This window comes from Festucalex cinctus, chromosome 6, assembly GCF_051991245.1.
Source record: "Festucalex cinctus isolate MCC-2025b chromosome 6, RoL_Fcin_1.0, whole genome shotgun sequence".
Taxonomy (NCBI): domain Eukaryota; kingdom Metazoa; phylum Chordata; class Actinopteri; order Syngnathiformes; family Syngnathidae; genus Festucalex; species Festucalex cinctus.
The window spans coordinates 5,270,531-5,288,393 of record NC_135416.1 but is presented as its reverse complement, the minus strand read 5'-3'; the positions used below and the strand labels follow the sequence as shown (position 1 = coordinate 5,288,393).

The following is a 17,863-nucleotide window of genomic DNA, read 5'->3' as shown; positions in this document are numbered from 1 at the left end:
CCTTCCTGGGTGGAGTTTGCATGTTCTCCCCGTGCCCGCGTGGGTCTTCTCCGGGTACTCCGGTCTCCTCCCACATTCCAAAGACATGCATGGCAGGTTAATTGGGCGCTCCGAATTGTCCCTAGGTGTGCTTGTGAGTGTGGATGGTTGTTCGTCTCTGTGTGCCCTGCGATTGGTTGGCAACCAGTCCAGGGTGTACCCCGCCTACTGCCCATAGCCAGCTGAGATAGGCGCCAGCAGCCCCCGCGACCCTTGTGAGGAATAAGCGGTCAAGAAAATGGATGGATGGAAAAACCAAAACTAAACAAAAAAAATATAAGCAACATCAATCCGATACATACAGATTTATATTTAATTGATTTTGAACCGGTTCAAGCAATATTGAGACCGATTCATTAGATGCTCTCACATCTTTGAAATCCAAACTGATTACAAAAGATCATGTCCAAAATGTTGTGTTTTGAGCGACACTTTTATCTGTGTTGCGAAATATTTTCAGTGAGGTGTACACAAAGCGGAGTCGGACAAGAGTCCATTCGAGCATGACTGAGGGGAAACAACATTAAGTCGTACTTGTAAAGAGGATTGCCAAATGGGCCAAGTCAAAAACGTGGATAAGGTGAAGCGCCAGGCTCTCGGCAGCTAGCCAGGCGGAAAATTGGAAAGTTTTTTAAGCTACAGCGAGTCATTAGCTAAGTCAAATATGAAACAAAAAGCTTTTGTCTCCCTGGAGGATTGGGTCTCAAGTCTAATCTCTCCTTTTCACTTCAATGGATTCTTTACAATATGTTCATCTTATCAGCATAATGCTACGCCAGCAGATAGCAATGACCATCACGTGTGCACTTCAGCGTGAAGAACACTTCATTTTTGTATCGTTTCAAAAAAAAAAAAAAAAGGTCCTTTTATGCATCCACTTTCTTGCAGTCCACTCCTGGTGCTGCTGCTAACTCCACCACTAATTGGATCTGGCATGGACTGTAATGGCTTTGCAATCTACGGGGAGCTTGGACAGCGGGGGGAAAAAAATAAAAAATAAATAAATAAAAATCACCCTTCATTTTTTCTGGCATCACTCAAGTGACCACACAGGGAAGGACGGCAACACATGGCTCGGTTCTGCGTCCAAATGGGCCACGAGTGCTCATCTTTCAGGTTTGAGGAAATCACATTGGTGGCACACCTTAGACAGATTACTTTCTGGTTTGGGAAATGCTTTAAAAACAACAACAACATGCTGGCGAACCTTCCTGGGCTCAGGATTCTGTTTTACCGGTTGCCCTCTCAGTCGGTTTGATGAATGTGACTCAAAGTGCGAACCCTTGGAATTTCCCCAAAATGGCTGTTTCAAACCATTTGGCCCACTTCCTTTTCAATATGCTGTACAGGGGCTTGAGACTTTACAGTGGGTGTAACAGTCAAATTCAGGGGGTCATGTTGGGACCCCTAAAATACAAACCATTTTAACTCTTTCACTCCCAGCCATTTTCACAGAAACAATCCCGTTCGCTCTCGGCTGTTTTACTGGATTTTGACTGATTTTGCAAGGTCCACATAATATTGTGTTCTATTTTTATAAAAGCATGGAACCTATCAAAAGAAAGATTAAAGATTTTTCATCAGGAAAAAAAAAAAAGTATGTTTCTATCTGTTTCCGTTCTGCAGCACTTAGCATTGGAAGAGAGCTTCATCAGTTTTCACAAATCTATTCAAAATTGTAAGTACAGTAATTTAGCTTTTTTTCTACATGGCTCTGGTTGATCTCCTTTGCTCCGCTGCCACCTGCTGGCCGTTTGTGTAATAACTACTAGCATTTCTGCAACAGTTCTTTACAGTTGAGAGGCTGCATCAAAGTCTTCTGTATGCTCTAGCATAAAAAACAAAAAACAAAAAACGTATAAATACGTCTTTGGGACAATAAAAAACACATTTACACTTTGTTGGGAGCAAATGAGTTTACAGGATGGACACTTGAAAAAAATGGGGAATTGGTGATGTTTTTGCTATATTGACATTGAGTGTAATAAAAATTAACCATAATGATTGTACGATGATGAATTAATGACGAATGAAACCCAGCCAAAGTCAATGATACGCACGAAAAACCTTGTTAGACTATTTGAGTCCATCTGTGCTGGATGACTGTTACGGACCGCTTCATTAGCTTCGAGCTGCACTATGCTTGTCACTTGTAATAATGTTACAGTACCACGTTATGTTTTACCTGCGTTTCATTCGATTCGCTAATTCATTTTATACTTATGAAAAAGTTCATGTTAAATAATTATGTTTTACATTTACTACTATTCCAATTCTGAACCAAATGAACTATAGTAATCCTTTACAAATTCATCTACTTGTGCTTATTTATTTATTTACTTATTTATTCATTCATTCATTTATGGTGCACTTCCCTTTGAATTGCAGAATATTAATTGGACTCCCATTATTCATTGGCGATAGGGACCAGGCTTCGGATATCAAAAACAGATATATATAATTGACGGCCATGAAAATGCATTAAGGGAAAAAAAAACAACCCTCAAATAATTCTCATTCTCTTCAAATAAAAAAAAATAAATAAAAAACAAAAAACACTGATACAACTGGTGGAGGGGGGGGACTCATAATAATCTATACATTTCCAGGCCGGCCTCACCTTTTCTTCTCCGCTTCGTATCTGCTGAGGAGACGTTGCAGACCGCCGCCCTTGAAGCCTTGGAAGTGTGCAGCAGGGGCGCCCGCCGTGACAATGTCGTACGACGCGTCTGCCAAAGAGTGACACAGTAAGCGCGCTCCTCTTCGGGCACATGTGTAGTGAATTGTTTACGGAAAAAAAAAGTGCTCATATTGATACGCCTATTCACTTTATTTTTTTTGTTTATGGTTATTTGCCGCAAATCTCGCCTATTCACCGTTTTTGTGCTCAGGCTAAGCAAGCAAGTGTGGTGTCTTTGTGTTATTGTTCGGCTTAATCAGCTGGTGTTTTTTTTTTTTTTTCCATGAGTGCGTGAAGTCCCGCTTTGTTGGCTGTCCTTGAATGCACCGAGGGAACAGTCAAGGGGAAAGCAAAAGTTTGTTTCTGCTTCTTTCCCGATGCAGCCACTAATGGCCTGTGAGGTCTATTTTGCTGCTATGATTTATCTTCAACATTTATTGTGCGTAAATACTAAAAGGTGAGATAACTAATAATGTCTGTATAAAGTACTAGTGTGCATGTTTGTTTGCCCATTCCGGTAGTTTGTGCTCGTGTGTTATTTAAGTTAGTCAGCTGCATATTATTGATGAGCCTCATGTGATTTTCACTCTCTCTCTATAGCACAATTTCTTCTTCTTGTGAGGAATAAACTGAAATGACAACAAATTGCTGTTTTATTGCAACTCTTGCTTTTGTTTCCCACCCCCAAAGTGTTTATGACATTGACATAGGAAATATTGCCACAACTGATACGGTTTGGTCCACTGCGACAGGAAGACCCTGACCTTTATCCTCCCCGCTCAGGACTCCACAATAGTAGTTTGACACGTACGGTTTTGTGGAGTGCTCTGTGACTTTGCTCCAACCCACTTCCATTAATCATCTCTGTGTGTCAGGGCCATGTGGCACTTGTTTCCCGCCACACTTCTCTTCACGTCCGCCTCCCATGTGGGCTTTTCAGAAGTCCGACTCGCTGTTAATTGGTTCTCCCGCAGCAAAGAAAGTACAGCGAAGTGCACTCAGGACACAATGACACCTTCTGTGCTCGTTTGTGCCCTATGATGTCAACATCTACCAAAAAAATAAAAAATAAAAAATTTGACATGTAAGGACACTTTCGTTTTATTTAAAAAAACAAAAAACAAAAAAAAAACTTTAAACGACGACTCGTCAACCACTGACATGTTCAGATTTTGTAACAATTTTCCCGCAAAAGAAGAAATGGAAATAATCCATTCCAAGTTTAGACTGCCATTAAAAACTTGCATTAACACTTTTAACTTTTATAGTCTTTACTCATGAGAAGTCTGGTATTTTGGTTTGAACTAGCAGCCATTTTTGATTTCGAGAACATTTGACCCATGTGCGCTACTGCATAGATGCGGTGAAGAAAACACACCGTTAGCATTAGCATTCCTAGTCTACAGATGACGGGAAAGCCTTCTCCTGACATTTAAAGTCTTTACATGGTAGAAAAATGACTATTTTACGTACACTGACTATATGCTGACCATAATGTATTACAATAGAGATCCGGATGTTGACGTCATGCGTCCCAAAATGGGCGTTAGCGCAGCCATTTTGGCAGCATAGAAAACGCGCCTGCCACTTTGAGTAAACTACAAACGCCACACTTGAGCAATTATTGACAGCTGTGGTGGACCAGCTGTCACAACAAGAAGAGGCAAAAAAAATGATCAGGCATTCTCCAGGCTACCCAAAGAGAAACCAATGCGTAGCCAATTGAGTTTGTACACAGTTGCTGTTTCAACAGATGCTAACTGCTTGCACAAGCAAAATGTAGAGGAAATAATCTGTTTCGTTCATTTGTGCAGCTACGGTTTAATAGATATTACACAGTTGAATTTAATAACTGACCAACACCATAAGGAAGACTTTTTACGGCATAAATGACCGCGGCCGAATTAGCAGCTGCTAAGTCGCTAACGTATCTAAATAAGACTTGCGGCAAACTGCTAACTTCGATAGCATTTTGACCGCACATAAAGGTGAAATAAATCTGAATTATACAAACTTGTAAAGTCTTTGTATGATCAGATATGAAAGCACTCACTTGACACTTTATCGGCAATCCAACATGTCCACCTCGCGCATGCATATCATGTCAAAGTGACTGTCAATGCTCTTGGGCGGAAAGTTGACGGATAAACGCTAATTTTTGCCCTCCTCGCCGCTGTTCTCGATTAACGCTGCGCCGCTACTTTCCTGTCGCAAGGGGGCGTGTTCAGACAAATAGTCACGTGACTTCCAGATCTCTATTGAAAAACACATTGGCTACTTTAGTATCAATTTGGCCATATCTAATGAGCGATTTCATCTGATTGCAACTACATTTGAACCATGCACACTCAATAATGGGCAAATATTTTTTGACAAAGTTTGTTGACTTGCTGTAAAATCCAAAACTCACATAAAACCACAAAGCAGACATGAGCATGTGTCACATTATATTACAGGCGGCTTCCAACACGGCCTGCTGGTTTCGTTTCGAGGTTACGCTCTCAATTAAAAGCGGTGGAGCGATGCGTGGTGATGCTTGTAAATTCAATAAAGCAACTAATAAATAAACATGCGCGAGGCTGCATGGACCTGTCTTTCTCGGGCACGTCACCCTCATCCTCTGAGTGTGCAGGTTGATTGGGAGGAACTCCAGGGATTTCTGGGCTTTGCAGCAACTCTGCTTGAAGGATGGACCTGAAAGCACACACGCATGCACAGACACACAAGAACTGTTAAGGCACACTGCCAGATAACGCACAACATTTACTATTATCCTTTTTCAGGCTCGCTTCGCATCCCAGCAGGACACACAAGTCGGTACACTCGCACAATCTAACGAGAGCTGCAGTAACACCAAAAGTAAAAACATCTAGAAAATGATTTAATGAGAGGTAAAACACGCAATACAAACACAAATACAACATGGTTGAGTTAAACAAACATTAGCATAACTTCTAACTCATGCTGACGAAATATAAACAGTAAAATATTACAAAAGTAAAAAAAAAAAAAAAAAAAAATGTTACTTGTAGATGAGGAAAAGTACTAATTTTTAATGAAAAATATTTGCCAGAAAAATACATATTACAAAAACTCAAATAAACTTCAAATAAACACAATTTTTTTACTAAAAAGTTATATATAAAAAAATAAATAAAAAAATAAATAAAATAGGCAAGATTCAACAAAAATTCAGATAAATCAAATGAACAATATTATACATACTTCCAATATAAAATAAAATAGAAAATACTACAACACTAACAAATACAAATAATTGAAATGAAAAATATGAAAATCTTAGGAAAATATAAAATTTGACAAAAATATTACAAAGGATAGGAAAATACAACATGAAAAAATATAACAAATGTAATACTAAAAAAAATCAGATAATTTGACAAAAATTCTACAATATTAAAAAAATGTGAAACTATAATGTAGACAATAAATGGACAAATATTAGAAAACAAAATCAGTTTAAAAATGTGAAAATAAGAAAAATGCTTTTTGTTGACAAATAAGAAAAAATATTTGACAAAAATACAACTAAACTATTTTAGAGAAAATACTGCCACAATAGAAAAAAAATGCACAAATATTGAACAAAAAATATAGCAAAAACAGGAAAAGTCAAAGTGCAACAACAGACAACTCAGAGACACTAAATACGATAATTGCAAAGTTAAACAGCTGTTTCTCATTGTTAGCAAGAAAAAATGTATTTCAGTTGTGACCTTTTACATTAAATCAGTTTTGAATGACGAACCTTAGGATTAAAACAAGAATATCTCAGCGTAGAGTCGTATTGTACTGTTGCTGGGATGTAACCAAAATGGTCACTTTTCCCTTTTTAAAACGCTGCCCGAGTCAGCATATTATCACGCTGCACATTAATAAAAGTGCGATATTAATGACGGGGCCGTGCGCTGAGCTCCGCCAAAGCTGCTGATGAAGTTGCTGACTGGCGGCGTTTGCACGAATTAGCCACGTCAAGGTCCATCTGCCGGACCAGGTGTGCAGACAGCAGGGCCCAATGCCAGCGCAGGCTGACATCTGGCCCACACTTACTTCTTTCATGCCATTTTTTTGCTCTTTCTTTTTTTTTTTTTTTTGGTTGCTCTGATTGGGCCTCCCTCTGAGCTTGAGGAGTCGGGGGGAGACGAGCGACTTGACAGCCGAGTGGAGCGTTCTTTTTTTTTTTCTTCTTCTTCTACTTCGTCTTCTTTCACACTCCTGCTGTGTTGCATGTGTGAACACATCTTTCTTTGTAGAAAATGGGGGGGGAAAAATCACTTTACCTCAAATGACACGTCGACGCAGTTGTACGACAGAATTATTAAATTCATTCAGTGTTTGATGATTGCTTTTTTTTTGTCTTTTTAATGGTTCATTACAAAAATAGCAAAATTGGGAGGTAAATGGCAACTTTAATGATTCTCCTGATGTGCTACAAGTTAAGGTCACTTAGGAAAAAAATATTTGAGAGATCATGACTATTAAATAAGAAAATATTACCCCCTTTTCTAGTAGAAGGCTTAAGGTTTTGTTGCAACACTGATCGGTATTTGGAAGTGTTCATATTTCCCTCCACCTTGACTAAGGCCCTAGTTCTAGCTGACACATGCGTTAGTGAGAATTTATTATTAAAATTAGTGATGGAGAAAGCTTTCATATGATTTGTCCGGTGTCATTTTTTTAATGAACAAAAACCTGCATTTGAACAGAGCTGTGTACAATTTTTATATCCACTGTAATGTACATAAAAAAAATTAAAAATACAAATAAGGTATCATATTTCAACAGTTTGTTTTTTTCCCCCCCACCATTGCACTAATCATATTCTTGCTGCCGCTGTCCTCCTCATGTTGACTCCACTTTGCATGTAACCACATTAGCTATCAATAATTAATGAGCGGCAGCTTGCCCACGCGAGTTGTCTAGCAACGTCGCAATTGTCGCGTTCCCTTCACGGCGGACGAGATCAAAACGCGGAGGCGCCGCCCGCCTACCTCGGGTAAAATGTGGGCCACACATGCGACCTCTGTCAGGAAGTATAGAGGAAGACCGCAACGCCTTTGCCTGCGGGCGCCATTGTCGGAGCCTCGGGCACACATTAGCAGTCTTCATTGCTCATCAGCAGAGGGATGAAAGGAGGAAAAAAAAAAACAGCAGTGCAATCTAATAAGTAATTAAGGGGAATGAGAGTGGAATAAAAGTCATTGGTATTCATGCCCACTTCAACAAGAGTTCATTTGATCATTGTTTTTGCTTTGGAGGGGGTGGGGGTGGGGGGGGGGGGGGGGGGCGTATACATGAGAGAAAATGTTGCTCTGTTTTTGTGACTTTCAAATCAAGACTGAGAACTAGTGTGGGTTCACTGGATTCTAACTCTGTTCCAATTTTGTCATATCAGTAAAGTGGCAGTTCATTATTGCACTCAGCACTTTTCCTGAATCATCAGTGCATCATTGGGACATTGGAATTGTGATTCGAGATTGATTGAAGACTCAGAAAGTAAGGCGTTCTTAATCTTGGATGCCAGTGCATCTGCATGTTACTATATTAATCACCAGTATATGAACAACCAGAGTTGATTGCAGAAATTGCAGAAATGTAACCACTCTCCTACTGCATAATGACAAAACTGTAGTTAGCCTGCTACAGTGCTCAGTGGCTAACTTCTCTTGGCCCATTTTTCCATCTAACCGCATGTCTCTTTGCTGTTTAACCTCAGAGTCAATAGGCTCATAATGAAATGTACAAATCATTCATTATATAGCAATGGATATTTATTCAATCTGGCAACTAGAAAAATGGCAAGAAAAAACACTAATCACTATAATTGAGTAATTTTCATATAGTATGCACTATGCAGTCTAGTTTATGGCATAATAAAAAAAAAAAACACTGCATATTTTGGAATGTGCAATCATCAAAGGCATGCTAGTGGAGGAGCACTTTGCTTTTCAAAAATCAAAGGCGGAATTTGTTCTTGCTTAACTCAAAGAAAAAAAACATTGACAAAGAAAGACCCGACTCCTGTTTTTAAAACATTTCAGCTGCTCTCGTTAAAAAAACCTGTGTTTCCATGGAAACACTGACGGCAAGCAAAACACGCTGCCAACACCTATCACACTCTATCGACATAATCCAACAGGTAACCTGTCAACTGTCCTCACTTGTGAGGTCAACTGTGGTGCTTAAACAGGCTTCAAAGTGGAGGCACAATTATACAGGTACTATTTAGTATTAGGTGCTCATGCTATTCTATTCAAAGCTGACAGCACAAGCACACCACTAACTGCTAGTTGATAGTATAAGAGAATTACGGCTTTTCCCTGTCTGAGATCGTCACCTTTAGACACTCGCATGATATGTTTGTCACAGTTTTTTACATCAGATGCCCTTCCTGACACAAGCACTTTTTACCCGGAGCAGCAGTGGCTGGAAATAGCGTAAGCCAAAGTATCATGAAGGGCATATAGTGAAAAAATAAAAACAACATTCTGGTGATGGATTAGGGATTTCCAACCAACCAACCAACCAAACGACCGACCGACCGACCGACCAACCAACCAACCAACCATCGAAGCAAAACCAACCCTACAAACTACTAAACCAAGCAATATGTGGAAAAAAATAAACTAAATCAATTGAAGAGAATTTACACACACACACACACACACACACACGCACACACCCACACACACACACACACACACACACACACACACACACACACACACACACATATATATATATATATATATATATATATATATATAAAACTTAACAAATAAAACAACTTAGCCAACCAAATAAACTTAAACACAATTCAAGCTAACCAAAAGTAAGTGAAGCAAAGAAAGAAATATAATCACAACTAAACCAACTCAAGAACTCCAACCAACCAAACAACCAAAGACACGAATCAAACTAAAGAAATTAACCAACTAAAAGTAAACCTAGAAAACAAATTAAATCAAGCAAAGAAATGCAACTAAAACTAACTAAAACCAAAGAAAGAACCAAAGAACTACAAAGCAACAACCAAATGAACTGAACCAACTAAAACAAAACCAACCAGAGAAAAACTAAAAGTAAACCAACCAAACCGATTTAAGAAAATAAACCAACCTAAGAAACCAAAACCAACCAAAAAAAATAAAATAAAAAATAGAAACTAAACCATGAACCAAGTTTTTAATTGGTTGTTTAGCTGCACACTTCTGGCAGTGATCTGCGGAGATTACAGAGAATCCTGTTGGCATTAAGCGGACGTACCGTACGTGTACAAGATTTTCATCAGAGAGCATCATCAAAGGCTGTGCATAGGAAGCATCACCTTTGCTACCAAGAGTGATTAGTTCCAGAGACAGAAAGGAAAATTTCCCCACTAGTTAATTGCTAAGCTCCACAGGGGTCCTTGGCGAGCACCGCGCTCTTGCTCTGTAAGCTGCGGCGCGGCGCCGGAGGAACGCCGCTGCATTTCAATGCGAGCGCACAGACTTCCAAGGACAAATGACGATAAGAGCAGCAAAAGTTAATTTACATGTACCGACGAAAATCCGGTACAAAGGCATCGGAGGAAGCGGACGCTCCGGAGCCAAGGACAAGCCACGCATTACGTCTGCCTTTGAAATGATTTGCGCTACGCGGCCACGAGTGCACGTTTGATGCGAACGAAAAACAACAACACACAAATGATTCTCACCAGTAATCTTTTCCATTTCAGCCAGCGTCTCCTGGTAGGAGCTGATGATGCCGCCGTATCGCATTATCACCTCCTTCCGTAGGTTGTCCCAGTGTGGAGAAAGTTCGCCAAGCTCCTTCAGATCCTGCACCCTGCAGATAAACACACATATGCAAGGAACCCCGCACAGTTACTCTCTGTTGGTGTTCCGTGCCTGTGTAATCCTCATGCAGATGCTGGCATGCACCAGAAGTGGAGATCCAGCAAACTTTTCTGCAAAAATTTGTCTCAGACTATAAAATTAAACTTGGATGTGTAATATGCTTGACAATTTCTAATGACGTCGTCTCCTCCTCCACCAGAAAAACAAACCAAACCAAAGATATTAGGCCAACCAAAGAAGCTATCACAAGTCGGGGAAAAAAACAACAACAACAACAACAAAAAAAACGTCATTTTTTGATTCAGTTAAATCAAAATACTTTAAAAGCATTGAAACTTTCTTTGCACCAAAATGTTAGTTGACCAGTGATATCAATCAATCAATCAATCAATCAATCAATCAATCAATCAATCCATCAATCCAATCCATCCATCAATCCAATCCATCCATCCATCCATCCATCCATCCATCCATCCATCCATCCATCCATCCATCCATCCATCCATCCATCCATCCACCAATCAATACTTAAAACATTAAAACATCCATAGTACAATCAAAAGAAAACCCACCCTAACCAAACATTCCCATCTTCATACCCACAAAAAAGACAACACAAGATGGTGGGGCACAGAGAAACCATGCGAGGAAAGGCACCCAGGCGGTGCGCATTCACAATGAGTGGGATGACGGCCCACAACCACAGGGAGCAGTGTCATCCCAGAGACCCCACCCAGCCCAGATTAACCGTGGTGCGCCCCACACAGAGTGAAGCAGGCTAATCCATAGGTGAAGACTATAGTGGCTAAATGCAGGATCACTGTGTGTTTTGGTCCTCACCCTAGGAACCGTTAAAAGATCGTTGCCACAGGACCTCAGGATCCGTGAGATCCGTGGTTGATACAATAAAAGCAGGCCAATAAGATGCACTAGGACCTTTTAGACATCTAAAAAATAACAAAAGCACCTTAGAAAAGGTGCATCCCAAAACCAAACAATTACCTACATAAAGAATCTGCACCAGCCAAAGAAACTAAAGTGCTACCTCTTTAAGTAATTTGGTGTGTGTGCATGCCGGGGTCATCACAATTCCCCGTCCCCACGGTGACGGGCTCTTTCAAGGCTTCCTTATCATTTGCATGGAAAAAGGCGGAATGAGATGGACACAACCAGCAATTCATCCAGCCATTAAAATTACAGCGATACGACCATTAAAAAGGGCCTTGAAAGGGACTCCAAATTAAAACAGCCACAACTACAACTTGTACAACAGTAATATCCTCTCATGACAATGAGCCCAATTTTCTGTAATTACGCCTCATAAATGTTGCATGTGCCTTCAAATGAAAGGGAGGAAAAACTGCTCCATTTCAATAACGTAGTTCATTTCTATACAAATTATGATATACATCATGTTAAAGGAAGAGGGGCACTACTGGATGCTCTGATTGTTTCCTGTCCAGCTGTGCAAAGTTTGGCTTTTCCTGAAAATAAACAATTTCCAAGACGCCTGATGTTATTTTGCATGATAAAAGTGTGCATTGGAAGTGAGCCTGATGATCCGATGGATAAAATAAAAAGAGCGCCATCTGCTCGGCGTGATAAGGACGTGAGATGGCTGAGAGTGAAGCGGGTTATCAGTCGCTTCAATCAGTGTGTTATTGTCTGAGGAGGGTCAAGGTGCACAGTAGGTGAGCAATATGCATGGTAGAAAGCTGATATTATCAATCCAATCTGCTGTTGGATGATGTAGACAAAACATCTCCAAATGAATGAATGTTTTGGTCAGAACTTGTGGCAGAGCCCTTCATTAGGGGAAGTATATTCAGCAGTTTAAAACAATGAATAGGATGGTAAAATAACATTTACGAAATACATTTTGACCAGGCCACAAAAAAAAAAAAAGAGAATAATTTAATAGAATTTTAAATGTTTTTTATGGAAAAGAGAGCGGGGAAAAATTGTGAAAATATTTGTACATGCTTTAACTTTTTCTGAATTTTTTGTTTCCATTTTTTCAAAAACAAAAACAAGTCCAATGTCTTCAATTATTGCTTTTATTCTATGCTGTTTATAAATGTTAACGTCAGGATAAGCAATTTGGAACATCTCTACTTTATATGTATGTGGGGTTAATCAACTTCCACTTTGATGACGTGTGTTTAACAAAAACTTTCTCGAGTGAAAATGTCGAATTTTCAAATTTCATGTACCATTTGTTTTTAATACAAAACACTGCGTTGTGTCTCCTAATTTTAATTTTTGTGGCTCTTGTTGCTTTAAAGGTCTTTACCCAGCATAAGTTGTCAAATTGTCTACGCCGCTAAATTTGAGCGCCGTATTTCTTTGCTAATCCCCAAATGGGCTTTCGCTGTTCCTCATCATTCTCAAAAATCGGTGATGATAATCTACTTGGGGGGGCCCCCCTAAACAGTCTCCTACAGCTTTTATTTATGAAATGAAACGTCTGATGAAGGTCACTTGGCCGTAATGGTGCCATAAATTTAGCGTGCTGGAGAGTCGCGAGCTGCTGTTGCGGCTGCCTTTATTTCATGCTGTGTTATTGTGCTGGCTCAATTTTAATCACATAGGGGGCTTTGTGCGCCACTCAATAAATCCAGTCTAAAAAATGAAAAGTGAAATACAGTACTGTACACACTTTTTCAACACCACATACAAAATAGAAACCTACCAAAACAAAAACTAAGATTAAAGACACAAAACTAAGCAAAACTCAACCATCCAAATAAATGACACCAGGCAAATAAACCAGTTACTATACACCAACCAAAACCATCAAAACTAAAGCATTAAAACTAAACCAACCAAAAGTAAATCATTCACAGAAACTAAAATAACCAAACCAAAGAAACTAAAACAAATCAAAGAAACCTATCCAAAAAGTAAACCAACCAAAACCGAGTAAACTATACAAACCAAATTATAAAAACAAAACTAAACCAAAGAAACTAAAACAATGAAATGAAACCAACCAAGAAACTCAAGCAAACAATAACAAATCATAGTCATTGTACCAACTAAAGAAACTAAAACAAACAAATCAAACAAATGAAAATTAAACCAACCACAGAAACTTAGCAAATCTAATAACCCATCAAAGAAAAACCGGTAACTAAATAAACAAAATAACAAAATAAAAAATAAAAAAAAATACACAAACAAAGTCAACCAACCATAGAAACTAGGGATGCAGGATAATGCTACTTTCAACCGATACTGATAAAGCAATCGTTTAGAAAGTGGCAATGTCGATAACCGATAAGTAAGGCAATTATTGTTTGCAATATTAATTTGAATACAATTGAAATCAAATTGGTCGATAATTGCCGATAATTATCGGCCACCGATATTATCGTGCATCCCTAGTAGAAACTAAACCAACCAAATGAAATACCCCAACCAAAGTACACCAACCAAAACATATAAACTAACTAATCAAACAAAACTGCACAAACCAAAAACTAAGCCAAACAAAGAATCTACCCAAAATATCCAAACTAAAACGACCAACCAACCAAAACTAAATGCACCAAAGAAACTACACAATCCAAACAAACCAAAACTCTAAAATTATACCAACCTAAGAAACTAAACCAAATGAGAACTAAACCACCCAAAGAAACTAAAGCAACAAAAGTCACCTCTCGATCATTTCTGCAACAGCCGGAAATAAGGCGAACATTCGTGCTCTTGACACGCATTACCACTGCTTGTTTATTAATAAGCATCCAAAGTTTTTTTCTTTTTCTTTTTCTTTAACCACTAACGAGGTAGCTCTTATTGAATGGCGCTTAATTGGCACCCACGCACACTCATTATCTCGGAGGGAGGAGGCGCAATCTGCCTGAGAATACGAAGGGAACACATCAAAGGCTACGCACGCAAATGGAGGAGGAAACGTGATGCATTTGTGGTCATGCTGTGGGTAAACCCTGCTGTGCTCGCCTCTGCTGCATTACATTGATAAGCAACTATTTCATATTTCATTATCAACTCCAAATGTAGCGTAAGTGATCTGTGCAGGGGGCAGAAATCATACTTAATCACTCTTTAATGCTGACAAAAATAATTTAAGTCCTCCTCAAAAACGGGCTCATATTAGCATTAATAAACATTTATTTTGGTGCATATTAGTGTTGGCGTAAGAAGGCGTGTAATTCAAGCTATGATGAGGTACCAATTATAGCAAACATGGCCGACACACAACACAAACTAGAGCACAATTCACAAGCATGACTGACTCGGCAACATTTTCCACAAAAATTGAGGATTTTTTTAATTTTATTTTTTGTTTCCAATCAACAAAGATGCTTGTCGCATTGTTACTGGCAACACAACCGCAATCACTGGCAACATGCTACAACATATTGCTTCCACAAACATGGCCGACAAACTAAAACACAATCCTCAAACATGGCTGTCATGGTGCATCACACTCCTCAAATTTGGCCAACAAACTGACATTTGGTCCACAAATATGGCTGACATGTTTGATACACTCCAGAAAGAAAAACAAAAAAACAAAAACGTGACCCACATGCTTTGCTGAAAACTCTATACAGCTGTGAAATGAATCAAAATTCAATTACAATTTCAATTAGTACAATACACAATTATAAAATCAGCATAATCATAAAAAAAATAAAATAAAAAGATTATTAATACTAATTTTGAGTTGTTTAAAATTATATATGTTCAACTTTTTTTTTTTTTTTTAAATTGACTATTTTAATAAATCTTGTTTGGGTCGAAAAGGAACTTGCATAATTAGAGTTTTTCAAATAAATGTATTTGTCAAAAAAAATAAAAATAAATAAATATATATATATATATAGATATATATAGATATATATATATATACACATATACATATACCTATACATACACACATTTATTTATTTATTTATTTTTTTCAAATTTTTTTTTTTTTTTCAAATTTCTTGTTTTGTACCAATAAACAAATGACCGTTCTAATCGTGATTTCAATTATTACCAAATTAATTGTGATTATTATCCATCCATCCATCCATTTTCCTTAGCGCTTACTCCTCACAAGGGTCGCAGGGGGTTGCTGGAGCCTATCCCAGCTGGCTTTTGGGCAGTAGGCAGGGTACACCCTGAACTGGTTGCCAGCCAATCGCAGTGTGATTAATATTTTCTTCATAATCGAGCTGCTCTATATACAGGTGCTGGATTGTCCCCACTAAACTGCATATTTCTTTACAACACATTCTGTTATAATATACTGCTCAATAAAAAGTATTCCCTTAATTGTTTTGAGGAGTGTATATGCAATGTATATATGTACTTGCTCAAAAAAAAAAAAAAAAAAAAAAAAAAAAAAAAAAAAATGAAGGGAATTTTTGCATTACACTCTAAAATGCATATTTATGACGAAAAAAAAAGATTTTTAAGAGCATTGCAAAAGAAACTTGTAAACAGAAAGCGAGGTGTGCGACTGATTACGTTGCGGCCATGTTTTTGTCCTCCTTGTGACAACCACCGATGTGCGCAAGGTGCACGCACGCGCGTCCTTGAGCGCGCGATACAAATCAACCTGGCCCTCTTCTGTCACGATTATCATCCGCATGTCTGTCTGGATGGGATTTTTCATCTTTCTTGCGATGACATGAGCAGAAGGAACTGACTAGAAACATTGCGCGTGCATGCGTGTGTGCGCGCGTTATGGATGAAGTGAGGTTGCCAAGGACGACAGGACACTGGAGGAAGGATCCGCGGTGACTAACCCTATTCAAGCATGAAGAGGGAAACTCGTCGAGTGTTGACCTGTCCTCACATTCGTGCTGGACAAGAATTTCATTTGTGCTTCTATTCTTGATATGTGTCGGAACATTGTGTGAGTTGGATGTGACAAGGTCAAAGCCAAGGTAAAAACTAACTCACCATTTTAATGGAACCGCATATAATGATAAATAACCGTATTAACCATAGACTGCGCAATGGCGAGTGACATTTAAATACCAATTGGTGCTACTGAGAACCAATTAGTGGTTACTGCATGTACCAAGTGACACGTGGACTGACCAAATATTCATGTGTGATGTAGCCAAATAAATATTGTGACTAAAATGATTGACTCGACCCTCAAATAAAGTACAACAACCAATTAGCAATAAAGTGTTATAATGGCAGACAGGTAAAGTGACCGATGACTAGTGAAGGACATAACCTTATTAATTAGCGATTCTGCACCGAATGACTGACGTAGAATAACTATTGACTAACGAGTGATGAAATATGGGACTGCGTGAACAAAAACCCCCCCCCAAAAAATAGACCGTTCCGCTAGAGGTGAAATGAAATTGGTTTTATTAAATTGGTAATTGGGTTTGATTAAAAAGATGTTAGTGCATTGAATTGAATGGAATTGAATTGTTCCACTTTTCAAATATTTCGTATTGAAATTTGTATCAAACTTCAATCGATTCGTTTTGCACACCACTCATTGCATCATATCCTCTCGGGCCGTACCAGAATGGATTAGTATTCATAATTCAAAATACCACTGCATCGAACCAAATCGTTTGCATTTAAGCGTGCTTAGGCTCCGAAACCGAACGAGTTCTTCGCAAATCAGGCACAACGATCCCGTGTCCTACCTGCTCATGTCCTCTTGCATGTAGAGCGAGAGCAGCTGCTTGGGGATGCTGAAGGACAACGTGCACTCCTCCATTTGCTCGCGCACCAGCATCCACTTGCTGTCCACTGTCTGGAACCTGTACACTTTGCATACCGGGTTGGTGAACACTGTGGAGGAGGAGGACGAGGCATAAAAATGAAACACAGAAGATGAAAAGACAAAAAAAAATAAAAAAAGCACTGCTGGCCCACTAAATCCTTCAAAGTCAAAGGACCGATTCAATTTGATGATCAATAGCTGTGTCCTCTGCAGATAGGCCCTTATTCATCTTTAGTAGCAAGAAAGAGAAACATTGTCCGTACTTCCTCCATTTCCATTTTAAGTGTGTCGTGGTGCTGCATGCAGATTGCACAATCGCCCAACTAGTGACACTAATCACTGACATGTATTGATTAGTAGTCAACACCAATTGGTACTGCTGTAAACACTGGCATGCACCATTGACCAATGGGTGAATGACTAAAGTGACCGCTGGGTTGTTTTCCAAACCACTCACTGGGTAGAGGATTATTTTTTTTAACCGAGATTTGGTGAATTATTTTGACTGAGCGGATTAGCTTTGGTCGCCATTTTGTGTCCTGAAGTCAATTTAAAGTAGCATTG

At 38.9% G+C, this 17,863-nt stretch overlaps 1 protein-coding gene across 13 annotated transcripts in view; it reads right to left on the bottom strand.

The window, feature by feature from the left end:
- The window catches only part of inpp4b (inositol polyphosphate-4-phosphatase type II B), a 156,963-nt gene that overhangs the window by 23,110 nt on the left and 115,990 nt on the right, over nt 1-17,863 (bottom strand). For all 13 annotated transcript variants that reach the window (XM_077525132.1, XM_077525139.1, XM_077525145.1 and 10 more), the window contains 4 exons: nt 17,220-17,367; nt 10,437-10,567; nt 5,309-5,413; nt 2,660-2,768 (listed from right to left, as the gene is read on the bottom strand). In XM_077525132.1, the coding sequence (XP_077381258.1) occupies nt 2,660-2,768; nt 5,309-5,413; nt 10,437-10,567; nt 17,220-17,367 (493 nt within the window). The remainder of the gene's footprint in view (nt 1-2,659; nt 2,769-5,308; nt 5,414-10,436; nt 10,568-17,219; nt 17,368-17,863) is intronic.